Genomic DNA, 27,184 nt, shown 5'->3' with positions numbered 1-27,184 from the left:
TGTGGCTTGGGTCCCAAACCCCGGGCTCGCCTCGGATCTGAGTCTCGAAAATTCGAGACATCCTCCAGCGTAAGCAAACCCCACAGCTGGGAAGGCTCGCAGGCCCGGCCAGCAGGCACCAGCCAATCCAAACAGAAGCCCTGGAGCACAGGGTGCTCCCCTCGCCAACCCAAACCTGAGGCCCTTCCTTTCTCTTGTCTCTAAATAAATACCGCAGCGAAAATTAGTGTGCCCCAGTGCCCGGGTCAGAGTTCCCAGGGGCAGAGCCGGAGCCAAAGAGCTGCTCCTGGCTGACTGCTGGGCCGGGAAATGAGGCTTGGCCGTCCTGGCCACTTTCTACTCCATTTACCAGACCCAGGAGAAGGGGCAGAGACTTCACCCCTCCCAGGGGAAATGGCTTCTTCCACTCCCCCCTCCCCCTTCTCATCTAACCTGCAGTTTGTCCTTTCCTGGACCTGGGTCTGTTCCTCCCAGTCACGTCACCCGGCCCTTTGGCCCAGGTCCTGATCTAATGTGTTCCATAGGAACACATTAACCAAAAAATTACTTTACAAATTACAAATGAATTGTAAATGCACGCATATCTGACTACATATATAAACCTTACATATGACATCACTGAGATTTTTGGAAACTAAAGATAATCACCTATAGACCCCAGGTCCCAATGTAAGGACCACTTTTGTTTCATAAGTTCCCTTCCTGTCTTTGCCCCAGGGCCACATCCTCAGGTCAAATGTGGCCCTCACACCTCAGAGCCTCCTGCGTCTCATCCTGGACCCGTCCAGTCCACGGAGGTTTCCCAAGTGCCTCCTACATGCTGGGTACTGGGGAGAGTGGAGGGCCGAACACCCTGCCCTGTCCTCATGGAGTTTAGGAACTCGAGGTCAGTCAGATGGGGGTACCTGGAGTGACAACATAATGCAATGAGGGTTGGGGGGGTGAGGTGGGACACACCGTGGGGGGGGACCCCATTCATGTTGTAAAAGTGGCAAACTGCAGGCCACCTGCTTTTGCAACTAGAGTTTTTTGGAACACAGCCGTACCCATTGACTTTGTACTGCCGTGGCGGCTTTCACGCTACATAGGCGGGGCTGAGCAGCTGCAACAGAGACCGTGTGGCCCGCAAAGCCTAAGATATTTACTATCTGGCCCTTGGTTGAAAAAGGCTGTGGACCCCTGCCCTAGAGGAACGAAGGCTTTGCAGAAGGACGAGTGGGCCACGGCTGGGGAGTGTCGGGGAGGACAGAGTATTCCCGGCAGGGAAGGCAAGTTCAAGGCCTGAAGGGGAGAAAGAGGCCCACATCGATGGGACGCCGAGAGGTGCGGCTGGGAGACAAGGCAGGGACAGCGTGCTTGGGATGTGAACTTAGGCTGGGGGACAGGCCACTGGGCCAACCTCACTCAATCTCCCGGCTGCTGAGAACTCATTTCCATCGCCTCCCACGAGCTGACCTGAGTGTGCAGTGAGGCCAACCTGCCCTCTCCTAAGCCCACCCCCAGCCCCACAGACGTAACAAGGCCACGGGAAGGAAGCTCCCCTGCGCGTCTGCCCATCCTCACTCCCCACTAATGTCAGAAACCCCCGTATCCTTTTGCTTTTGCTCCAGTCATAGATGAAGCTACTGCTTCGCTGCCTCATCACAAAGGCCCTGAAGCCCAGCTCCCCCCACTTTGTTCCAATGGCTCTCCTGGGTCACACGTGACCTTCATGTGGACAAATCTGCATCTTCCTTCCGTTTCCTCACTCTTCTTAAACTTCATATTTAACTCCACAAACACCTACTAAGTGCCTCTGGGAGATGCAAACATACTCTGGGGCTGGTCTTGACCGGGAAGAACCCCCCCAGCGCAGGTGGGAGACAGATGCAGATACCGAGAGCGAGCCCTCTCTCCCTCGGCATCCTCCCCTACCCGCCTCCTGCTTCCACAGGTGCCCCCACTGCATTTTCTCTCTGTTGTATTTTGTGCTCAAAGAGTTTAACTCGGATAATTTCATTTTTTTTTTTTTTTTGACTGCACCACGTGACTTGCGGGATCTTAGTTTCCCGACTAGGGATGGAACCCGTGCCCCCCTGCAGTAGAAGCTCGGAGTCCTAACCCCTGGACTGGCAGGGAATTCCTGATGATTTCAGTTCTTAACTCTATGCCCCCCTAACCTAAGTGCCACATTTCTACCTTTTACGGGAGACTAGCTAGCCCTTAGATTCTCCACCATGACCTCAGTTCAGAAGGACCCAGACACACCTCCTTCCAGGGCACTGGAAACCACGCTTCCTTCTCACCTTCTCTCTTTTACAGCCCTGACACCCAGCCTACAGCCAAGCCCCCCTACTTCAAGGTCCCCTTGAAACACACCCTGTTTTCACCCTCGGTTCCCCTGCAGCCCCCGGGGCTGGCCCTCAACTGCCCCCTGGTGACTCCAAACTCGCCCTGCATGCCCACCCTGCCCACAGCCCTCTTTGCTTCTCCAGCTTCATGCGGGTAAAGTCACCATCCCCCGCCGCTGTTCCCTTGTGTCCACCACGCCACTCAGCAGCGGTGACACATTTATGGTCTCATTCCCTGGGGGTGCTCCTACCAGGCCGTCCACCCCGAGACAGCAGGATCTCATCCACGGTGCCTGGCAGAGTACCTGACCCCACTCTGCTCTCTTCTCTCAATTTTTTTCTCAAAATGTCCTACTGTGAGACTGTTTCACATGCTCGACTTGAGTTAGTAGGAAGATTACCAGTGTTTGCCTTGCTTCACCATAAACTATGAAAAACACACCCTGATTTCTCCTGCATCTTTCTCACAGCTCCTAGCAAAACACTAGGCACTTAAAAATGGCAGAATAGTCCCGTGAGCCTGAACACAAACCTCACTTAATGCACGAGAGAAAAAACAAAACAGGTGATTAGATTTGCGTCTGCATGTGCCCCCTGCCACCAAACCAGAAAACGCATGGCCTGTTCCTGCTTGACCACGGGACAGCGGTGAGATGAAGAGGAAGCAAGAGGACAGGACGTGGTGAAGAGCAGCGGGGACCAATGGTCACCGTGACGACGCTTCCTCTCCCCCTCTGTCCTCCAACCAAAGTTCCTTCAAGGACCAGTGGTCCTCTGTAGAGCTCAAACCCACTAAAGAGAAGACCTAGTCGGCCACTGGGTCTGGATGTGTCAGAGGGCAAGAGGAGGTCTAACAAGCGTGCAAGTGGGTGCGGGAGACACACTCAGTCATCCCCTGACTCTGGGCAGTCACCATAAATTAATCCCAAATCCAGTCCATTTCACTCTAGCAACTTCCGCCACTGTTGCCTGGTTAGCCGTTATTTGCTATACCCCTCCCAGCAGGAATGGTTATTATTTGACACAGACACAAGTGATGTCACCCACCCATCTGTCCTCAGCAGACATCACTAATCCGTCATATACTCTTTCCGGTGAAGCCCAGATAAAGCCTCAGGATCCCTTAACACAGTACTACAGGCAAGAACTAGCAGTCCCCCGGAAGTGAAGTATCAGATGAAACATGTCAGTTTTCAGTTATCAGACACAGAATGTTCCCTTCCTTTAGGGCAGTTCTCAAACTTTAGCATGCAGAGGAACCCTCTGTAGAGCTTCTTAATATACAGATTCCTAGGTTCCATTCCCAGAGAGACTAATTCAGGGGTGGGGGGGAGGGAGAGGGGAAGGAACGAATGTGCATTTCCTACCAGCCCCAGGGATGCTGCTGCTCTGAGGACCACCCTTTGAGCAGCCCTGTTCAAGGGCAGCAAATCACAACAGAGTTATCATTAAAGAGCGTTTTTCAAGCCCCGACATGTACCCAGAATTGCGCTGCATGCATGGGATGGCCAAATGGAGTTTTATTCATGGTGTTCAGGCCCTAGGGAACACCCACGTCTGGGGGCAGCTTCCCCTGGGGGTGGGGGGGCGGGGAGAGGGAAGGGGAGGCAGGAACTGCTCTCACAGCATTCCTGCATCTGCACTCACTGAGGCCACAGCTGACAGCCGGCAGTCATGGGGAGCCAACAGCAGGTGGCCGAGCCCCTGACCAAATCTGCCCATTACTCACAATTTTTGTCCCCTGGGGCTTAGGTGCCCCCATGGCTGGCGTCAGGAGCTGTTTGGCCACGGCCTCCCGCTGGGTTAGGTTCGAGGCACTCAGGGCCGTGCGGCTGCCATCCTCGTTGATGACCATGGAGGCTCCTGGGTGCACACTGGGGCCGTTGATGACCGCCTGCCTCAGTTCCTGAACGTTCCAGGGGGTGACTGGCTGAGGGTAGGTCAGCTTTGTGGCAAACACCTGGAAACAAGGAGTGGATGTGAAAATTCAGGGTGGGCAGAAAGGTTACATGTACCCCCAGATCCAACTCAACAGGCTGTGTTACTTTTTCCCTAAGATGCAAAGGTACTCTCTGAGCCAAGAAGGTCGTCCTTCAGCAAGTAAAGCAGCATCCTCCCTGTCTTTTCCACATCTTTCCAGACCCGCTCCCTTAAGGAAAGAGATTGGGTCTCCTTTTCTAGCAGAGTCTGCTTGAAGAGAGTAATCTGAGTGTTGCAGTTTATGCAGAATTTTTTTTAATCCATTTAAAAATTTCACCATTTCCTGGTCTGCCAATAACACTCATTTAGTCCCAAAAGAGAGAAAATAGCATGGAACGCTAGCTTGAGAGAGACAGCAGATACCCACCCTCAAGTACCATTTTCTCCCGCCAACACTTCCCCCACGCCTCCAGCAGCCATCTCTAACTGAAGGTGGCCCATGCCCTGAGCCCAGACACGCCATTCAAATCTCTTTACTTGCCCTGAGATGAAACTGATTTGGTCTCCTGATACATGAGAAAACTCAGTGCTCCATTTGACACACCGGACCTGCACCGCACTCCAAGAAAAATGAATTCCCTGGTTAAGCGAGTTCTGAGCTACTGAATATTAAAACCCTTTGATGCTTCAAAAGGCACGTATAAGTACATGAGCAACTCTGAGAAGTCCCAGGTAAAGGAACGTGCTAAATGCTGGCCAGGTCTCGACGTGAGTGGCTCTGTGTGAGAGGCCCTCCCCGCCCCGCGGCCCACTCCACTTCCGCCAATGCACTGACCACTGCCTGACAGAGTGTACGTGTACAGACTGTGCCCGACTTAGGATCCTGGGGGCTTTACGATGGTGCAAAAGCAACACGTGTTCAGTGGAAATTGTACTCCCCATTTTGAACTTAGGTCTCTTCCTGGGCTACTGACACGTTGTATGATACTCTCCTGAAGCAGGGCGGGGCGGCAGGCTGCAGCTGGCAGTCAGCCCCGTGATCACGAGGGTGAATAACCCACACACTCAGAGCCGTCCTGCTGTTCACTTTCAGGACAGTATTCAATAACTTAACAAGGGATATTCCACACTTTATTGAACATTATAAAATAGGCTTTGCATTAGATGATTCTGCCCAACTGTAGGCTAACGTAAGTGTTCTGAGCACATTTAAGGTAGGTTAGACCTAAGCTATGCTGTTCAGTAGGTTAGGTCCGTTAAATGCATTTTCGACCCATGGCATTTTCAACTTACGATGGGGTTTACAGGGATATAACCCCATCATAAGTTGAGGAAGATCTATACTTGTGTATCTGTTGATGCGTCTCCACTGCTGTAATGTAAGCCTCACGGGGGACATGCTAAGTCTGTCTGGTTCCCTGCTGGGTCTCTAGCTTACTTCCCAGACTTTGCCTCCTCTGCTTCTGTTAACACCTGTCCACAATGCTAGACGAGAAGGGCGTGCCACAAGGAACCAAGAGGCAGTTCACACACTCTGCTCCTCGCGGCTATCCTGCGAGTAATACCCCAGGCCACCATGGCCCTGAGGCTTGGGGCAGGCTGGAGATAGGCAGAGGGGGAAATTCAGAGTCCCTCCATTACCAAATGAACCCAGATCCAAGAAAGAGAGGACCTTTGAAGGTGGAAAATGGAGCAACACTAAAGGTCCCTCCCACAGCCGGGGACCCTGGAGGCACCATGAGGCCAAAGCCAAAAGGGGCAGCCCCTGCCCTCTGTCCAAAGAGAGCAACGAACAGGTCTCCTCCCAGGGCCTCGGACTCAGGAACTTCCCAATGCCTTTCCCTGCCACCTGACCCAGCTTCCAGATGCAAAGACCCCTGGGTTCCCAGGAGGCCATGGGCACCGGACTGGGCGTTCTCTGACTCTTGTCCCCTCCCACAAGAGCCCTTGCCCAGGAAGCCCATATGTGCCCGAGGGAGGAGGCGGCAGCAGGTGGGAGTCCATCGGAACACTTGAGCTCGGCTCTCTGCTGCTCACCAGTCCTCCCAGGAGAGCGGCAGGGGGACCGTGCACAAGGAAGTGAGCCTCTCCGTGGAGGGAATTAAACCATCTTCTATTACTGACATCAAGGCCCATTAAGGAGGAAGCCGATTAAGGGGCCGCTGCTAACGAGCACCACAGCTTGTCGTGGTGGGGGAGTGAGACAAGGAGGCTGGCTCCTTGAGGAAACACTAATGGGTGGATGGGGCAAACCGCCTACCCCTGCGGATCTGGGAGGATGGGCGATGCCTGCTCTCTGGGGCTCCTCCGCGGCCTGACTCCTGATGCCGGCAAGTACACGGGACGGAGACACCCCCCTTCCCTCCCCCTCATCTCTGTCATGTATTCAATCTCACTAGGAAGGCTTAAAGATTAGGCCAAGACAGGCAGGAAGAAGCTAGGCGGGAGGGATGTGCACCCTGCCATCTGCTTCCTGGTGGCCCGGGAGGTGGGTCTTCCTTGTGGGTAGAGGGTATTTGGAGACCAGGCAGGGATTGAGAGCAACGCTACCCCATGGCCTCAGGGTCCCCTCCGAACAGCTCGTCCGGGAAGAGGCAGAGGCTGTCCCCACCCAAGCCACTGCAGTCGGCCACGTGCCTTCTCCCCAGCCCTCCTCGCCACTCCCATCGCCACCTAACAGCACATACCATGGGAATTCCAATTTCATTGGTGTTGATGTACATGTCCGGGCAGATGACTGAGCGGGCTGCATAGTCTACTCGCTTTCCCATCATGTGCTTCCGGAATAAACCATCCTTCTTCTCCAGGATCTTTATGGGAAAAAAAGTCCACAGAAAGCATTAAAAAAAAAAAATCAAATATGTTTATCATTTTCTTCCTTCAAGACAAACACGTTTACTATTTAACCCCTTTGGCTAGCAATGGGGATCCAACTCAAGGCTCACCTGTCTAATGCCAGGGTACTTCTCCATCATTAATTTGTCCATCTCACTATCAAACACAATATTGACGTGGCTCTGAAGGCGAATCCAAATGTTGTAAAGTTTGTCTGTGAGGGACTGGCCTGGAAGTAGACTCAGAAAGGACCGGTCCATAGCGATCGAAGGGTCTTTTTCCTGGCCAAGACACAACCAAGAAAACAGGCGTGACGGAAGAACCTCAAAAAGGCCAGGCCTGGTTCCATTTTTCTTTCTTACTAGAGCTCTGACAAATGATGAGCTCTGGAGTTTGCCTTTATGTCTTTTGAACTTGACAGATCAGTGGCAAAAGTAGTCCTAAATCTCTCTTGTCCACATGCATCAACAAAACATCAGCCCCACTACCTATTTACCAGCCCGTCTCTTTCTGGGAGTAAAATGAACTCGAATTTCTAAGAAGTCTCCTTCCTTTCCTTTTAAATTGACACACAATTATTATCTCACAGTTTCTGAGAGTCAGAAATCTGGGCACAGCTTAACTGGGTTCTCTGCTTCACAGTCTCCCCCAGGCCACAATAAAGGAGTCAGCCAGGGCTAGGGTCTCATCTGAAGGTTCAACTGGGGGAGGACCCACTTCTAAGCTGACACGGCTGTTGGCAGCATTCAGTTCCTTGAGGACTACTGGACCAAGGACCTCAGTTTCTAGTTGGCTGTTGGCCAGAAGCCACCTTCAATTATTTGCTGCATGGGCTTCTCCAACATGGTAGCTTATTCCCTCAAAGTGTGCAGGCCAAGAAGGTAATGGATGTATCTGCTAGCAGCAGCTGAAGTCCCTTGGTATCTAATTCTTAAGGCAACGCTAGAAATTCTTCCCATGTCAATACTCTCCTTACGTAGCTCTGTTATCCTGCGAGATAACTGATTCTCGTATGGAGTCTCAGCTTTATTTATGGTTTTGGAAAAACTTAATCCAAAACACTCATAAAGATGCAGGTGAAGTAATTTCTTAAAAGGAAAAGTGCTTGCCTTATGATTTCCTGCGCCATCAATTGAGATAAAGGCTATGTCAAGTTACTGGCTGATCTCCAGGCCTCAGTGAAATATTTAACCAATACTTTCAATATTTCTGTCCCTGGCTCTGCCTCTTCCTCTTCTCCCACACCCGCCCAGGTGACAGGCCTCAAGGCAGTAAGCTGCCCTAGAGCACCACCTACTGACACTGTCTGGTCTCATGGGGCTGGGTACGGCACAGGAGAGAGACACATGGTCCTTTGTCCCAGGGTGGGTCAGATGAGAGAAGAAAGCTGCCAGCACTGAGAGGAGGGAAAGCGGAGGGTGGGGGAAGACCCAGTAAACGAGGATGTCTCAGAACCCATTAGTGATAAAGGGGGCTTGTCCTCAATCCTGAGGAATAGCAGGGTCTTCTCAGCTACAGAGAGGACAGGCCTATTTTCTGTTCTGGCAGGAGCCTCACAGGGAGAGATGGTCACCTACGTGATGACAGAGGCCCTGTCAGACTAACTCACTTCTTATGACGTCACCTGACTCAGGGACACGTGACTACTTGTGAAATGAGTGAGACCCTGTCTCACCTTGTATATTCTCGGTGCCTGGAGCGGCGCTAGCCCACCCACACAAGGCATTCACGATTCGTGAGAGGGCCGCCGTGGGAATGGGATGTTGGGCGCAAGCGTGGGAAGAAACAACACACCCCGTTAATCAGATGGCAGGAGGGCACTGGGACTTCAGGTAGCAAAAGGACCTCAGGAATCACAGAGGACACTGTTCATTTCTGCAGAGATTTAGCTTTTTCTCTTGGACAAAAGGCTGCCCTAGTTTCAAGGGATGTCAACGCAAAATCCTTAGCCCTGGTCACTGGAGCCGGCCATCCTAAGGCCTTCCCTCTGAAACTGAACTAGGACCTGCAGATGGCAGATTTCTCTAATACTGAGGATTTTTAAAAGCACATTTGCCCCAGCAGATCAGAAAACTTAAGCAAAACCAAAGAAACCCCAAGCAGAAGGGCCGAGTAACGCAGAGCATGGGCGTCCGGGACAGACAGTGGCGCCACCTGGCGACAGGCCTGTCCCAGCAGGGGAAGGGAGCCTGGAAGCCCTGACTATCTACTCAAGGCTGAGACGGTCCTTCCCATTTGCATCCAGAGAGCATCTTAGAGATGGGAAGGATGTCAGTGATCTCAGCAAACTTCCTGAGCGCCTGACTCATCTTTATACCCACCGAGGACCTGGCCCACTGAAGGGGCTCGGGAAATGTCTGCTGAAACAGGAATTCAGCTCCACCGTTTACTGGAGAGGAAGCTGAGGCCCCAAATCTGACAGTCCTATTCTGGGAAATTCCTACAAATGACAACACTGCCTTCCTGACTCCAGTGCTGGAGACCTTCCTGAGCCAAAACCGGAGCTGGGTGGCATGGGCTCTGGTACCATAACCCAGGAGGGACATTCTTAGAGCTGAGGGCAGCAGACTGGTCTTTCTAGAGCTGCCAGGGAGAGCAGGTGGCCCAGAACACACCACATATAAAATCCCACCCCAGACCACATGCATTTTATAGTGGAGACAAGACCAAGAAGTTAAAGCAACTCAACCAAGGTCACCCCGGGCGTGATCGCTGGGGCCACGCTCAGACCCATGCTTTCCCCCAGACCTCGCCTGGTCCTCCCAAACCCACGGCTCACACAGCTGTATAGAACTGCTAACAGGCATCTCCCAGGACCCAGAGCGTAGGGAGTCAGAACTATGACATCAGCTCCAAGGCGGCCCTGACCTCATCTGCGGCGGGTGCTGCCACCTCTCTTGGCAGCTCCTGTTCTTGGGCCATCAAGGCCAGAAGCTTTCGGATCAGAACCACATCCTTCATGACAGCCTGCAGGTTCACCGTCTGGCCGTTGGTGAACATCTGGTCCCCGAGGCGGCTGACAGGGCGATACCTGTAGGAGGACGCATGGCATCAGTGGGTGCTCAGCATGAAGGGCGTGTTCCTCAGCCTCTCACCCACCCCTACTTCACCACCACACTCAGAAAGAAACCCACATTCTTCCTGCACTCAGGAAGAATGGAAAGGAAAATGCTCCTACCACCTGCCACCTGGGAGTGGAACAGATGTGCTAGTTCTCAGTGCCCGTGACCCTTCCATCATCCTCTCCCAGAGGTCATTATTCAATTGTCCCAGAAGCCTTTGTCAGGTGAAATAAAGCCAACGAAAGGGCATTACCTTGAGGGCGGCACCACCAAGAAATCCAGAAAGAACATACTGGGATTGAATCTGGACTCCATGCCAACATCTTCCAGTCCCAGAAAAAGGTAATTCAGAAAGAATCCTGTGTTTGAAATAAACCAAAAGGATCATTTAAATCTATATGTAAGAGCATGGAAGGATGACCACAGAAATTTTACTGAGTGGAAAAAAAAAAATCCCAGAATGTAGGACAATATGTAGAGTAAGATCACACTTGTCTTTATAAAAACTAATGAGCAAAAAAACAGTCTCTGGGTGCTGTGAGCCTACACACAGGGGAGATGATGGGTTTAAAGACGGGTGCTACAAGGATGACAGTGCTTAGCCCAGGGGCTGCGATGGACAAGGATGGGAAACAAAAACTTTCACGTGCTTCGGGTTATGTTCCTGGATCATTAGACTCACGCGCACGCGTGCACACGACACACTTATTACTTTGGTATTTACAAGAAAATGTATTTGAAATAAACAAACAAAAATCAAATCAAAAAATAGTCTTCTTAAGATGGGTGGGATGGGGGCGTAGGTCCAGGAGGGAGGGGATATATGTACACATATAGCTGTTTCAATTCACTGTACAGCAGAAACTAACACAACATTGTAAAGCAGCTATACCCCAATTAAAAAAATAACAACAACAACAACAAAAAGAAACAAAATAAAAAACCCTCCACGTAGATGCTACCAAGATCGTCTATGGATCAAAGCTGTGTTTCAAGTGTCTGGTAACCCCAAAAAAAGCTACAGAGAGAATGAACAGAACACGTCAGGGCCAACAACACTCATACTACCTTGAGTGCTATCTTTTTTCTGACATCACTTATCCCCTTAGCGAGATTTTCATTTTTAAGTGCTTGTCATTACACAGCAGTTACATTCAGTGTTCCAGAACACACCCTCAGAGGGTGGGTGCTATGTGGGCTTTTCTTATAAATTCAAAGACTAATGGAAGACTTTCCTACTTGTAGGGAATTAAAATGTATGAGAATCCTAATTTAATAAAAACAGAGTTCATTTTTTGATTCACAGAAGGAATTCCCATAGAAACCTTAAAAAAAAAAAACCAACTTGTATTTATGGGCATTTAAAATAAAGTGAGTTACACTGAACCTTCGAGACATATGTCAAACTGTATTAGGCGATGCCCACCTGCAGCTGTCAGTTAATGACCAGGCTCAGTTACAGTCACTGTCAAGTTCATGCCTTCCCCACACTATAAGGCATCAACAACAATGTACCCTGAAGCCTGCCCCGAATCTACTGTTCGATTTCAGGAGAGATCCACAAGAATCACAATTGTGAAAGCATAAAAATAAAAAGGCAGGGTAAGTGAGTCCAGGAAAGCAAAGGGCTATTTCTTTAGGCTGGTACAGCACCTTCATTATTCCAAAGAGCCGTGAGATGTTCTTGAGCGCTGGTGGGTGTCAAGTATCCTCGCTTTCCCATCTGAGCTTCCTCAATTCCTGGAGCCGAAGAGGGGAATCAGAGCACAGTAAGTTAATTACAGGCACTCCCTCCTTAATGGGATTTATCAAGTCCTTTCCCCACCCTGCCAAGCCTGCAATCTAACCACAAAAATCAATCTCTAGGACAGCATACTCTCTGCTCTGAATTTTTTCCCCTTTAATCTAATTTCTAAAGTAATGAAAACCATATAACTAGTGTATGAAATCTAAAAAAGTAGAGCCAAAGGGGAAAAAAAAATCACCCACGATTTCATCATGTTAACACGATTACCACTTTTATATATTCTTTTCTGGTCCTTTGGTTTATACAGTTTTAGATCATTATAATCTCAGGTGTGGATTTATTTTGTACTACTTTGTTCATTTACTGTCATCTTGTGAGCATTTCTGCATGTTGCCCTATAGCTTTTGCCCTATAGTCTCACCATCATTTTTTTTTTTTTTAACCCAGACTGAAACCTAGTCCTTTGTCTCTATTTTGTCTATTTTCCCAAGAGATGTCACTGTTCCAGAAAATAACTTAAATATCCTTGGAGTGGAGGTAGTCTCTCTCTTCCTACTGGGATGTCTTCTTGGCTCCTTTCCCAAACTTGGCATTGAGACCGAGACCCAAGAACACGAGCACAGTGCCCACCCACGGCATGGGGCTGATGGGGTTGGCGAAGAGGATAACAGAGGCCAAAATGGTGAAGAACTTTCGAGTTGTGGTGATCATGGAGCAGGTCAGGGGACCAAAATACACAACTGTCATGAAGATGAAGCTCTGGCCCAGGGCACTAGTCAGGCCAATCACCATCATCTTTAATGGCTGCATGATATCCCTCGGAGAGGATGTTTCCCGAGTGACTGAACCACACTGCGATAGTTGGATATCTGAGTTGATTCCAATCTTTTTACTACTATAAGTTACACTGTGATAAATAGCTTTATGCACATGGCTTTTACCAGAAAGCTTCACAGCAGAATTATGGATAAATGAGGATGAATATTTTTATGGGTAAACGTATATTCAATTTCTTCTTACAAATATCTTGCTGGTGCGTAAGAAGGAGTTTCATTTTGGTCTCTCAGATTAAGCAAGATCACTCTGGGATAATGTTTATCAGCTATACCCAGAGTAAGACAGAAAAATCACACTTGGGGCTGCCATTCAGGAGGTGTGGCCCCAAGCACTGAGATGATTAACAAAGATAAGTAAGTAATGTGACAGTCTAGGTTCAAAACTATCAACTTCTTTTGGAATACATTCACTGAAATTAAATATTGCTTGGGAATTCCCTGGAGGCCCAGTGGTTAGGACTCCGCACTCTCACTGCTGAGGGCCCAGGTTCGATCCCTGGTCAGGGAACTAAGATCCCACAACCTGCACAGGGTGGCCAAAAAAATTTTTTTTAATTGCTCAGTATTCTTTTTTTATGTACTTATCAGGGCAGGAACTGTGACTAGTCTGTGTTCCTAACACCTAACAGTATCTAGGACCCAGCAGATACTAAATTTTCACTGGCTTGAATACACATGTTCGAAATATCGTAAGATAAACTATATTTAAAAAACCCTACTCTTCTGCTTTTTTCCACGTTTGTAAAATCCAGCTTCATTCCACCTCCAATTCTCTACTTGGTTTCTTTACCAACTGCAGAAGACACGTCACTGAAAGTTTTTAGAGAAATCTGTAACTTGGAGAACAATTAATAGATGTACCATAATTTAATTACTCTCCATTAAGAGGCACTGAAGTCATTTCCAATTTTAAACGACTTAATACTGTGGGCATGCCTAATTCTTAGGATAAAACCATTAAAGTGGAATTGCTAGGTCAAGAGTTTACACGTCTAAAATTTTGATTCCTATAAAAGCAAAACATTTCAACTCATTAATGCAACTGAAGGAAATGTGGGGAATGCAATGAAGAGAGGCTCTGACCTTCAGGGATAAACCACAGAGTTAGAAAGCTACGTGCGTTCAGTGGAGAGAAAAGACCCCATTAACCTAAAGATCCATTTTGCAGGCACTTTTTTTTTTTTTTAAGATTATGAATGTTTATTTTTTTATTTTATTTTTTTGCTGTACGCGGGCCTCTCACTGTTGTGGCCTCTCCCGTTGGCGGAGCACAGGCTCCGGACGCGCAGGCTCAGCGGCCATGGCTCACGGGCCCAGCCTTTGCGCAGCATGTGGGATCTTCCCGGACCGGGGCGCGAACCCGTGTCCCCCGCATCGGTAGGCGGACTCTCAACCACTGCGCCACCAGGGAAGCCCTTGCGGGCACTTCTGGAAAGAACCCCGCTCTTACTAAACTGGCTTGATGAGCTGAGGAAGATGAGCTGCATCTGGCAGTGCTCTCCAGCTCCTGACCCAGAGCTGCCAGTGCAGGAAGTGACCCCACCAGTTCAGTCACAGACTAAAGCAGACTGGCGTTGTTCCCTCATTGGGTTGGAGTCAGAAGAGACCTGTGGGATGCCACCTCCTCACACGGACCGCACCCTTCCTAACGGGACACTTTTGCAGCCTGCAAAAAATGAAATCTGCCTCGATGGGACCTCAGAACGGCCCTAATGTGTGTTTCGTTTAGCTCTAAGAGCTGCCATGTCAAAAACAAATGTCGGGAAGTCAAATAACTTGGGGAAGACAAGATCACAGTGGGTGGAGTACCCGGCTTTAAGAATTCTCATTTGAAAATGCTATCATCTTGGGGCTTGAGGAACACTCTGGAGTGAACGTGAATTTCACAAGCTTATGGCGCCCCTCATGGGATCACCAGTGCGTGGAGATCACTGAGGCACAGGCCTCGCTGCTTGGCCCCCTTCGATACCAGGAACGTGGCCAGACCCCTGTCCTAATGCTCACCTGCCTCCACATCACCTCCCCCTGGGGTTACTGACCTGCGTCACCCACAGCCTCCCCCAAGAGCACAGGCCACAAGGTCAGGTCTCCACTTTGGCGCTGGACTCGGCCAGAGGCTGGGTCCTGGGCACGAGGCTGAGCGCCCAACAGGTAAATGTCTGCTAAATACTAAAAACCCAATCCAAAAACTATCGAAGACTAGGGCTGACTTGTCTCTAATGCACAGAATTTTGGGTGGCACGATCATATTCTCATAGCTGCAGTGAAGATTACTTCAAAGAATGGATTTGACAAAGGCTACCTAACTTTTAGATATTTGCCCCAAAGAAACATGTACCCTCTAGATTTCTGACCACTTTGTTCTCAATCTATGAACATTTTCTAAGGTGCCCTAAGGGCTAGAGCAGCAGTTTCCAACCTTAAAAATTAGTTTAAGGGCTATATATAGTGTAGAAAAATCCACCCTCGTGGTTTACGGTTAACCATTGAACAGGCTTTCTAAGTGCATTGTGGTATACTGGATTGGATCCTGGAACATAAAAAGGGCATTACTGGATAAACTGGTGAAATTCAGATAAAGTCTGTAGTTCAGTCAATAGTGACCAATGTTAATTTCTTAGTTTTGACAAATGCACCATGGTCATCTAAGATGTTACGTTAGGGCAAACTGAGTAAAGAGTACACAGTAACTCTCTGTACCATGTCTGCAACCCTTCTATATGTCTAAAATTAGTCTAAAGTAGAAGGTTTATTTAAAAAGTAATAGTAGGGCTTCCCTGGTGGCGCAGTGGTTGAGAGTCCGCCTGCCGATGCAGGGGACACGGGTTCGTGCCCCGGTCCGGGAAGATCCCACATGCCGCGGAGCGGCTGGGCCCGTGAGCCATGGCCGCCGAGCCTGCGCGTCCGGAGCCTGTGCTCCGCAACGGGAGAGGCCACGGCAGTGAGAGGCCCGCGTCCCGCAAAAAAAAACAAAAAAAAAAGTAATAATAATAAACACATTTGCTATTGCTATGGTCTCCATGTTTGTATTCCCTCGAGTTTCATGTGTTGAAATCCTAACCCCCCAAATGGTGGTGTGTTAGGAGGTCGGACCTTTGGGAGGTGATTAGGTCATGAAGGTGGAACTCTCGTGACTGGGACTGGTGCCCTTATGAAAAGACCCCAGCAGAGCTCCCTTGCCTCTTTCCACCATGTGGGGTGACAGGGAGCAGTTGGCTGTCATTGAGGAAGGGGGCCCTCGCCAGGCACCGGGTGTGCTAGCACCACAACCCCGGGCTTCCCAGCCTGCAGAACTGTGAGAAATACACGTCTGTCGTTTATAAACACCACTCGGCTTATGGTACTTTTGTTACGGCGGCCCAAATGGGTAAGGCAGTTACTTACTCCAGGCCTTGCCACAGTCCTCAATGCAAAAGACAGATCATGCAACTCCAGGAAGAGAACTTACTTCCTTGCCTACTCTGTGTTCTTGAACTCTGGAATAAGGTTTAGAAACAATATGCTACAGACTTTCGCACATGAAATTTCCTCAACTCTGGGCAAGAAGTTCTGTCGCTGCCACTACATAGAGTTGGAAACCCAAGGTCCAAGAAGCGACCTTCTCTCAGCCCCTCAGCATAAGCAGCAGGGTGAGGTGTCCATCACAGGTGATGCTTTTCCCGCCCTGGCACATTGACTGTATAACAGAAAACAAACGGTCAATATCCACAGAGCACGTAAGACGTAGCAGGCACTGGTCTCAGTACTTCAAATGGAACACCTTATTTAACCTTCACTTCAAGAGAAAACACAAAAAGCATCTTTCAACAAACTTACAACTACAAAAATGAAAAAGCAGGAGTACCAAGTCTCTCAAGTTTCTTCCCAGGTACCCCCAAGGGCAGAGCAGAGCTACTCCAGGGATCTGACAGGACAGTCAGAAGCAGCCTGCAGGAGGCGCTAACATTCTTTGGCTGCTCACAGCTTTTCTTTAAAATTCACCTACACTTTACTTCAAAATAAATCCACACTTGTTTGACAACAAAATGGCGTGAAATATTTGCCAGGTAAATATCTTAACTTCTTCCTCAAAAATCTTTCAAAAAACCAACCACCTGTGGCAAGAGGTGCGTCATTCAGCCTGTGAGGAGCTGCCTCGCCCTGCAGCCCAGCCGTCAGTTCTGCGCGAGAGGCCGGGGCTGGGAGCTCGCCAGGATGCCCACTGGCCCTAGGGCCTGGACACCTACCATCTGCTGGCCCACCACAAACGCGCAGCTGAGAAACACGTGGTGCGGAGGACCAGGGATCCCCAAGGCTCGGGACACGTCTGATGGTCACACGTGAGAGACATGCCGAGGGCCTCCTGGGGCCCGGCCTGCTTACCCGGGGGCTCAGTGTCCTTCTGGTCAGCTTTCCTGTGCACCATGGCCGGATACGTGATTGTCAGTTTGCTGTTGTGCTCCTTTCGGACAACTGACCGCCCGGTTCTGGACATGAGGACAGTTTTGAGGAGAGAAAAAAAACCAAACAATGTGAAATCTAAAATACGACACAAATGAACGTATCTGTGAAACAGAAGCAGACTCACAGATATAGAGAACAGGCTTGTGGTTGCCAAGGGGAATGGCAGGTGGGGGAAGGAAGGATTGGGAGTTTGGGATTAGCAGATGCAAACTATTATGTATAGGACGGGTAAACAGCACAGGGAACTATATTCAATAACCTGTGATAAACCGAAATGGACAAAATATGAAAAGGAATATATATATATATATATGTATAACTGAATCACTTTGCTATATAGCAGAAGTTTATACAACATTGTAAATCAACTATACTTTAATAAAATTTAAAAAAACAACAGAGGGGAAGGTACTCACTTGCAGTGGGGACATCGCTTAGCAGTCATATGTGCCTTCCAGAAGAAAGCAATAAGTTTGCTTCTGCTCTCACAGACATTTTTTACCTATTAAAAAAAAGCAAGGAAACTCAGAGTGCCATTCTGAAGACAATCCAGTAGGTATTCATTTTGTGGTTTTCACCTTTTTTTGAAAAACCAGAGGAAGCCACCCCTTTCTTAAAATTTCCCACAGAACCCTAACATAGCCAAACGCTACCAATCACTGAGCGACTTCTTTCCTTAAGTTTCCTCATTCATAATATGGGAATGAGAATAATAACCACCTTACCAAGCTGTTACTAAGATAAAGACATCATGAATGCAGTGGGGGGGGGCTTGGAATACAGCAAGGATCAATAAATGCTACTTTAATTTAAAACAAGCCTGGACTTCCTTGGTGAGACAGTGGTTGGGAATCTGCCTGCCAGTGCAGGGGACACAGGTTTGAGCCCTGGTCCGGGAGGATCCCACATGCTGCGGAGCAACTAAGCCTGTGCGCCACAACTGCTGAGCCTGCGCTCTAGAGCCCGCGTGCCTGGAGCCCGTGCTCCACAGCAGGAGAAGCCACCGCAATGAGAAGCCCACGCACCGCAACGAAGAGTGGCCCTCACTCGCCGCAACTGTAGGGGGCCCACGTGCAGCAACGAAGACCCAACACAGCCAAAAGTAAAAAATAAATTAAAAATAAATAAATAAATAAAACAAACCTCTCTGGGGACTTCCCTGGTGGTCCAGTGGCTAAGGTTCCGTGCTCCCAATGCAGGGGGCCCGGGTTCGATTCCTGGCCAGGGATCTAGATCCCACGTGCCGCGACTAAGAGTTTGCATGCCACAACTAAGACTCTGCATGCCGCAACTAAAGATACTGCATGCCACAACTAAAGATCCCACATGCCACTACGATGATCCCGCATGCCTCAACTAAGACCCGGCACAGCCAAATAAATACATCAATGTTAAAAAGAAAAAAAGAAACCCCTCTGGATGCAGCTGCTGCCTCCCTTGAATGGACCTCAAAGTTCCGAGGGAAGGCACATCCACAGCTAAGCTACACCAGTGGTTCTGAACTGGCTGCAAATGAGACCCACCCGGGGGGCTTTTGTACCCTCCCCTGGGGCCGTACCCTAGACCAATTAAATCAGAATCTCTGGTGTGAAATTTGGGCATGAGGTGAATCAGATCTCAAGATGAGCCCTGCAGGTTGATTACCTAGACAACTCATTCCCTGAACAAATTAACACTTACACAGGTGTGATGGGGGGACAGGGAGGCAGCAGTCATTTAGCAGTGTTGGAAGGAGAAAGCAGCACAGGGCGTGGGCCTTATTCTCCAGGTGAGACCGTAAGCCAGAGCATAAGCCTCACTGGATGCTGTACCCAAGCCACTAAAATTCCACCTAACCTTCTCCTGCAGGCAGGCATCAAAGATGAGGACCCAGTGGCTCAGGGACGGTTATGTAACTTACAAGGTCAGAGGCCTCACAAGAGGCAGAGCTCGGATTCAAACTTTGGGAAGCTAAAGGATACGCAAAAGACAGTGCAGTGCGGAGGCAACTGGGATAATTATGCTAAAAACCGAGTGTTTGGGAAACAGAGAGATAGGATAACTCACACGTGCGCCATGGGCTCCCAGGAGGTTGTTCTGTAGGATTTTGGTTGTATATCGTTCTAACTCTTCCTGAATTTCGAAGGCAGTAGGATCAGCATTTTCTTCCAGAAACTGGAAAACAAAGAAAAAAACTGTACGATCAAAGTAAAGCAAGTGTATGATGAGCAGCAGCAGGGGGCAGCCTCTCCAAGGACGGGAGAGTTTCGTTTGAGGGGAGAGAAAGAAACCTCATGGCTGCTGTGGTGCATTTTCAAAAGTTTGGCCACACAGCTGTTAAAAAAATAAAATAAAAATTTAGACTATTCTGCTTCCAGTAGTGCTCGGCTAGATTATTCAGACCAAACCGAAAAGAACCAAGACAGGATAAAATATTTAAAAGAATGTAAAGCTCCGAAGAACTGACAGGACAGTGAGGGATAACCAAGGCCAAACTGAAGGGAAAATGGGAATCCAGGTCAAAGAGCAGAGGGGCCGTGGCTGCTCTGAGGCAGGGATGCCCCACTGCACAGCTCTGGGGCAACCCTCAGGGTAGTTGTGTCCCTCCGGGGAAGATGCTGACAGACTTGTGATGCTCCCTGGAGCTGCACAACATGTTAGCCTGGCCTTGGAAACATTCTACAATCCAAAAATTTTGAACTTTTCATTTTGAAAGTCTTAAATGATAAAGCGGAGAGAAATGAAAGCTTACAGTTAGTGCAAGGACAGGAATCTAACAGGATATTTTCCTGCCATATCGCACCCCACAAACACAGGAGGCTGGGGACCCTAAGGGCTATGTCCTTGGGAACTAGGCCAGCCCTGGAACAGAACCACCTGGCTTCCCATAGCCTGCAGTGCAGTCCAGCCTTGAACATGGACGACGATGGTCCCAGGCCACCAAGCATATGGCAAAAGCAATAAGAACCCTCTCTGGAGGAAGGCAGCCAGCATCCCAGACCTCAAATTATTCCTACAAAGAATTTGCTAAGTACAATGACAAACTGTCGAAAATAAGCACACAAGGAGGATAAAGAGAGGGAGTTCCTGGAGACTAGGACAATATCTTCTTTAAAAAATTTATTTATTTATGGCTGTGTTGGGTCTTCACTGCTGCGTGCAGGCTTTCTCTAGTCGCAGCCAGTGGGGGCTACTCTTCACTGTGGTGCGCGGGCTTCTCATTGCGGTGGCTTCTCTTGTTGCGGAGCACGGGCTCTAGGCGCGCGGGCTTCAGTACTGGTGGCACACGGGCTCTAGAGCGCAGACGCAGTAGTTGTGGCACCCGGGCTTAGTTGCTCCGCGGCATGTGGGATCTTCCCGGACCAGGGCTCGAACCCGTGTCTCCTGCATTGGCAGGCAGATTCGTAACCACTGCGCCACCAGGGAAGTCCTTTAATTATTCTTATGGCTTCATGTTTTCACACCTAGCTATTTGTACCCAGTCACAAGACTTAAAGCTCAAGCATTCTGCTGACTATTCTTAGGGGCCACACACAAATAGCTCTTGTACCCACCACTCTGGCTTGTCTGATTGCCACGACAGCCACTACCCACTTACCCTGTACTGAATTCTCTCCAGCTCGTACACTGATTGTAGGGCCCCGACTTCCAGAACTCTCAGCTGGCAGAGCAGCAGGTGAATCACAGCCCGGGGGCAAGTCAGCATGTGACAGTTTAAACAGGAACCCCGGAGCAGCAGGTAGAGTTTCTGAAGAGAGGGAATAAGAGAGACAGGATATTAGAACGTGACATAGCAGTCAAAGTGATTTTCAACATAATAAATACTTACGACTTTTGTTTCTATGTTGTCAGTTTACTCCTTTAAGAATTCTACTTCACCCTATGTACCTGGAAAGTCCTTCTTCACCTTAAGAACTCGATAAATATTCCTCTATATGTTCTCTTACGGTTTCATTTTAATCCATTAACACTAGAAATTTACTTTGGGTCTGAGGTCGGGAACTACCTTTATTTTATTTAAACACCAAATTTAGTACTCATTTAAATACTGAAAACTTTTTTTAAAATATTTATTTATTTAGGCTACACCAGGTCTTAGTGGCAGGTGGGATCTTCACTGCTTCATGTTTAGTTGCAGCATGTGTGATCTAGTTCCTCGACCAGGGTTCAAACCGGGGCCCCCTGCATTGGGAATGTGGAGTCTTACCCACTGGACCACCGGGGAAGTCCTAAATATTGAAAATGTTTAATGAAAATGTTTCATTTAGGGCTTCCCTGGTGGTGCAGTGGTTGAGAGTCCGCCTGCCGATGCAGGGGACACAGGTTTGTGCTCCGGTCCGGGAAGGTCCCACATGCCGCGGAACAGCTGGGCCCGTGAGCCATGGCCGCTGAGTCTGCGCGTCCGGAGCCTGTGCTCCTCAACGGGAGAGGCCACAACAGTGCGAGGCCCGCGTACCGCAAAAAAAAAAAAAAGTTTCATTTAAAATAATGTTTCAAATGTTTAGTATTTAACTAAGACAATTCTCTTCCCCTAATACGATTAACAGACAAAAATCATGTCCATGTACAAATCCCGGAGGCTGGGTTAACTGATGTAAGAAGCCAAAAGTGTTCAAAGTAGGACTGAACAGTAACTTCATTCTCAGCTCAGTGCTGGGCCTTCTGGAGCTCTGCTCTTCCTGCCACTAAGCAAGAGCCAACAAATCCACCTGAAGGGCTCAGGGAGGCCTGGAGAATTCCAAAGTCCTCTATTGCCAGGGAAGCGCCACCCACATTTCTGAAAGACATAAAGCCCTTAGAACAAAAGGTCTAGGGATGGATCTGAACACTTTCCCCCCTGTGTAAACAGAATCCAGCTGTGGCTCTTCTCAATGGGAATCAAACTGAAGTTCCCTTAGGTAGGGCTCCAGGCCAAGCTGAACGTACTGAATTTCGCTCCTCAAGGTTTTAAATTGCCAAGTAAAGAGCACTTTCACTCAAAGTGTCGGGAGCTGACCTCCTGAGACACCTGCCCCAGGCAGAGGGGTGGCACTCATAAATCCCACCCGCACCCTGAGACCCACGCGGCCAGGGTGGCCCAGGCCAGAACGTACCTCGAAGAGGAGAGGGTTGTACACAGTGAGCGGGAGCTCGATGTGGCCCAGGTGCCCGGAGCAGTTGCTGAAGTCCTGCACGCAGGTGGAGCACACCTCTTTGGAGTCTGCGGGGCCCAGAGCTAGATCGTACAGGCCGTTCACCGACGGGTTCCCCAGGCTATCCAGGTACCGAGGGTTTGTAATGGACTTAACGCTTAATTTCCTAGGGAGATAAAAAAAATACCAGGTGAGATAAGGTTACCCAACTTCTAGGACATTTCCTCTTCGGCACTTACAAAGGGATGGTTTAATGTCTGTGTCTTCAGACGTGCAGACGGCTCCAGAGGGCAGACTCGGTGTCTGCCTTGCTCCCACTGCAGCTCAGCACTTAGCCCAGAGCCTGCGCTCAACAGGTGCTCAATGAATATGTGCTGAACGAAGAGCAGTGAGTGGTAACAACTTTAAAACCCAGATTTAGTGCAAATCTTGCACTAACCGAACACACTGGCCGACTTTATACAAAGAAGTACCGACTTACACGCCAAACGCGTCATAAGCAGCATTTAGTCTCACTTGAACCCTCTGAGATGGGCATCACTATATGCGTTTTTCAGAAGAGGAAACAGGCTCAGAGTGGTTAGTGATTTAATTCAGGTGACAAAGCCCAGAATGGTGGGGGTGTGGTGAGATATGGACCAGACCTAACCCCAAACCCACAGAGTTCAAGAAAGGGAATAATCCCAGTATGTAGGAATAGTGAATTGAGAAAAGTTAAACATAAATATGCAAACCTTTGAGAAGTATAACCTGCTTTACTAAAGGTTTCATTGCAGTATTTTATGTTTGGTTGAAAGCAGGCTCCCATAGGACACCTAACTACTTTCACCCAAATTACGTTCATGCCAAGTTTGCTTTTAAACTTCCTTTTTTTTGTAAATTAGAAAATAAAGATAATGAAATCCAAATCTCACAATGTAGAGAAAACCGCTAACAGACTTCTTTCTATGGATACATTTTTAAAAACTGTAACTGGGATCATTTGTCATTTCTAGCATTGCCTTTGTCATTTTCATTGAGCATTAAGTGTTTTCAGGTCACTAAAAATTCTTTGGAAAGATTCTGTAATTAAGAACTACCAGGGACTTCCCTGGTGGCGGAGTGGTTAAGAATCCACCTGCTAATGCAGGGGACACGGGTTCGAGCCCTGGTCCGGGAAGATCCCACATGCCGCGGGGCAACTAAGCCCATGTGCCACAACTACTGAGCCTGCACTCTAGAGCCCGTGAGCCACAACTACTGAAGCCCGCGTGCCTACAGCCCGAGCTCCGTAACAAGAGAAGCCAACGCAATGAGAAGCCTGCGCGCCACAACGAAGACCCAACACAGCCAAAAATAAAGAATCACCAAATCTTTCATTATATGTCAATTAATATAATTCATTTAGCCAAACTCCACTATAAGTAAGCGCATGCCACCTATCTGTATACAGATTTTTGTATAGCATAATTCAAACTTTTAACTATTTCCTAAAAATATAATTAGTTCCTTGGTGAAGGGAAATCCTTCAATCAAAGGGGGCGAACTGTTCTGTTTTGTTTTCTGGCCTCCTGCGTGGCTTGCAGGATCTTAGTTCCCCGACCAGGAACTGAACCCAGGGCCCCTGCAGTGGAAGCTTGGAGTCCTAACCACTGGACTGCCAGGGAAGTCCCAGGGTGAACTGTTTTGAAGCTCTTGATATATTCTGCCATATTACATTCCAGAAAACATGGGCTAACAATAGATTGTCTGTTTGTCCTAACCAGCACTGAGTCTTAGCACTTAAAAACTTTCCAAATTTAAGGTGAAAAAATGCCACCCACTGTGACATTAAATTTTTTTTAACAGAAATTAGAATATATCTTTTTTTTTTAATTTTTAAAGTTTTTTTTTTTTTTTTTTTTTGGTGGTACGCGGGCCTCTCACTGTTGTGGCCTCTCCCGTTGCAGAGCACAGGCTCCGGATGTGCAGGCCCAGCGGCTATGGCTCACGGGCCCAGCCGCTCCGCGGCATGTGGGATCTTCCCGGACCAGGGCACGAACCCATGTCCCCTGCATCGGCAGGTAGACTCTCAACCACTGCGCCACAAGGGAAACCCTAAAATTTTTTATTGGAGTATAGTTGCTTTACAATGTTGCATTACTTTCTGCTGTACAGCGAAGTGAATCAGCATCCCACCCACCCCCTTCCCTGTCACGTTAATTAATCGTTTCATTATGTTTTGTTTTAAAGGCCATTTTGGTCCTTTACTTAATTAAAAAAATAAAATTTAACTCATTTTTAAGTTAAAATCTTAACTTTTTTTTATTATTGTCTACGTGGGCTCCTTACATATGAGGACATTAACCTTTTTTGGTGGCAAATACTTTCCTAGCTTGTGATGTTTTTTGTCATTTTTCACAGGTGAAAGTTTATAAATTCTTCGAACAGCTTTGTTGAGCTGTAACTCACGTACTATACAATTCGTCCATTTGAAGTATACACTCGGTGTTTTTTAGTATATCCACAGAGCTGTGCAACCATCACCACAATATCATCTTCGTCCCCAGTAAAGGAAACCCTAGCAGTCACTCTCCATCCGTCTCTACCTCCCTCACAGTCCTATGCAATGACTAATCTACTTTTCGCCTCCAGAGACTTGTCCATCCGGACATTTCACATAAATGAAATCATATGCTATGTGGTCTCTTATAGCAGGCTTCTTTTACCTCGCATGTTTTCAAGTTCATCCATATTGCAGCCTGTATCTGTATTTCATTTTTTTATAGCCAAAAAATATTCCATTGCATGGATACACCATATTTTATTGGGTTAGTTTTATACTTTGGCTACTATAAATAATGCTGACAGGAACATTTGCATGCAAGTTTTTTTTTTTAAATTACAAATGCATTGGAAATTTCCTGGGTACTCTTCTTTTTTTAAAAAAATTAATTAATTTTTATTTTTGTCTGCATTGGGTCTTCGTTTCTGCGTGCATGCTTCCTCTAGTTGCAGTGAGCAGGGGCTACTCTGTTGCAGTGTGCGGGCTTACTGCGGTGGCTTCTCTTGTTGCAGAGCACGGGCTCTAGGCACGCAGGCTTCAGTAGATGTGGCGTGTAGGCTCAGCAGTTGCGGCACGCCGGCTCTAGAACACAGGCTCAGTAGTTGTGGCGCACGGGCTCTAGAGCGCAGGCTCAGTAGTTGTGGCACATGGGCTTAGTTGCTCCGTGGCGTGTGGGATCTTCCCAGACCAGGGCTTGAACCCGTGTTCCCTGCGCTGGCAGGCAGATTCTTAACCACTGCGCCACCAGGGAAGTTCTGTACACAAGTTTCTGTGTGAATATATTTTTTTCATTTCTCATGGATATATACCTAGGAATGAAAGTGCTGAGTCATATGGTAACTCTACCTTTAACTTTCTGAGGAACTGCCAGACTGTTTTCCAAAGCGGCTGCACCATTTTACAGTCCCACCAGCAATACACCAAGGCTCTAACTTCTCCACATTCTTGCCAACACATTTTATGACCTGACTTTTTGACTCTAGCCATCCTAGTGGGTGTGACATAGTATCTCACTGTGGTTTTGATAACTAATGAGGTTGAGCACATCTTTGTGTACCTATTGGCCATCTATATATCCTCTTTGGAGAGATATCTATTCAAATCCTTTACCTGTTTTGTAATTGGGTTGTTTGCTGTTTTATTATTGAGTTGTAAGAGTGCTTTGTGTATTCAGTATACAAGTCCTTTGTCAGATACATGATTTGCAGATATTTCTTCCGACTCATCTTTTCACTTTCTTCATGATATTATTTGCATAATTTAAAATTTTTTAATGAGTTAAACTCACTGCTGCTTTCTTCCACTACCTTTGGGCTAAGTCTTTCTCCTTCGAAGTTAGATAAATATTCATCTACATTTCCTTCTCATTTATTTTACACTAAGCTCTAAAACTTAATTGGGGGCTTCCCTGGTGGCGCAGTGGTTGAGTCCACCTGCCGACACAGGGGACACGGGTTCGTGCCCCGATCTGGGAAGATCCCACAGCCCGTGAGCCACGGCTGCTGAGCCTGCGCATCCGGAGCCTGTGCTCCGCAATGGGAGAGGCCACAGCAGTGAGAGGTCCGCGTACCGCAAAAAAAAAAAAAAAAAAAAAAAAAAAACTTAACTGGAATTAAAAACAAGGAAAACATTTATTGCATAAGGCAAACACAAATTAATTAGGTCTGGGTGCAAAGACTTGTACCACTAGATCCTCTTTCTATCATGTTCTGTTAAGTTGGTACTTCACTTCCCTTGCCTGGAGCCTACAGTGATGGAAAAAGAGTATGCAGGTGGGGCCGGCACACACCTGTGTCAACCGGCAGAAGAGCTGTGTCCTGTGCTTGTCAAGGCAACACAAATAGCTCACATCCAAAACTGCATGTATTTTTTTTTTATCTTCATCCTAAGTCTTTCTATGTAGTAAGGAGCAAAGTTCCTCTCTCTAGCTGGGGAGGAGGAGAAAACTCCTCTGGTCATTGCAGGAATGGGATGCAATGGGAAGAGCAATCAGCAAGGATTCCACTGGAGAGAAAAGAGTTTAAGACTAGCAAACTGCGGTTTGAGGAAGACCTTTGCTGCCTCCTAGAGAGTCATTTTATTCGCTGGACAGGAATTTCCTCTCCTGTAACTGCAGACACCAACACGAATGGTTGCATAAGGACTGGTAGTACCAAGCACTGAACAGATAGCTCCCCCATCCACCCGTGAGTGCACTTAACAAATATCTACTGAGTGCTTATTATGCGCCAGACACACCTTTAGATGCTGGAAAAACAGATCAGAATCCCTGTGCTCATGGGTCTTACATCCTATTGAAGGCAGGCAGACAAAAGCCAAGATAAATAAGCACACAGTCTATTGGATGGCAGAACATTCTATGAAGAAAGTAAAGCA

At 48.1% G+C, this 27,184-nt stretch overlaps 1 protein-coding gene across 2 annotated transcripts in view; it reads right to left on the bottom strand.

Annotated features, from left to right (window-relative positions):
• POLR1A (RNA polymerase I subunit A) overlaps positions 1 to 27,184 on the bottom strand; it is a 76,176-nt gene that overhangs the window by 46,609 nt on the left and 2,383 nt on the right. For both annotated transcript variants that reach the window (XM_060168613.1, XM_060168614.1), the window contains exons 2-12: positions 22,246 to 22,450; positions 20,751 to 20,900; positions 19,220 to 19,327; positions 17,590 to 17,675; positions 17,093 to 17,196; positions 11,801 to 11,887; positions 10,401 to 10,506; positions 9,954 to 10,116; positions 7,196 to 7,366; positions 6,938 to 7,060; positions 4,060 to 4,290 (exon numbers count right to left, since the gene is read on the bottom strand). In XM_060168613.1, coding sequence (XP_060024596.1) covers positions 4,060 to 4,290; positions 6,938 to 7,060; positions 7,196 to 7,366; positions 9,954 to 10,116; positions 10,401 to 10,506; positions 11,801 to 11,887; positions 17,093 to 17,196; positions 17,590 to 17,675; positions 19,220 to 19,327; positions 20,751 to 20,900; positions 22,246 to 22,450 — 1,534 coding nt within the window. The remainder of the gene's footprint in view (positions 1 to 4,059; positions 4,291 to 6,937; positions 7,061 to 7,195; positions 7,367 to 9,953; positions 10,117 to 10,400; positions 10,507 to 11,800; positions 11,888 to 17,092; positions 17,197 to 17,589; positions 17,676 to 19,219; positions 19,328 to 20,750; positions 20,901 to 22,245; positions 22,451 to 27,184) is intronic.

Source organism: Lagenorhynchus albirostris, chromosome 13 (assembly GCF_949774975.1).
Source record: "Lagenorhynchus albirostris chromosome 13, mLagAlb1.1, whole genome shotgun sequence".
In the NCBI taxonomy this organism is placed as follows: Eukaryota; Metazoa; Chordata; class Mammalia; order Artiodactyla; family Delphinidae; genus Lagenorhynchus; species Lagenorhynchus albirostris.
The sequence above is the reverse complement of the archived record's forward strand: the minus strand, read 5'-3'. Positions and strand labels throughout refer to the sequence as shown.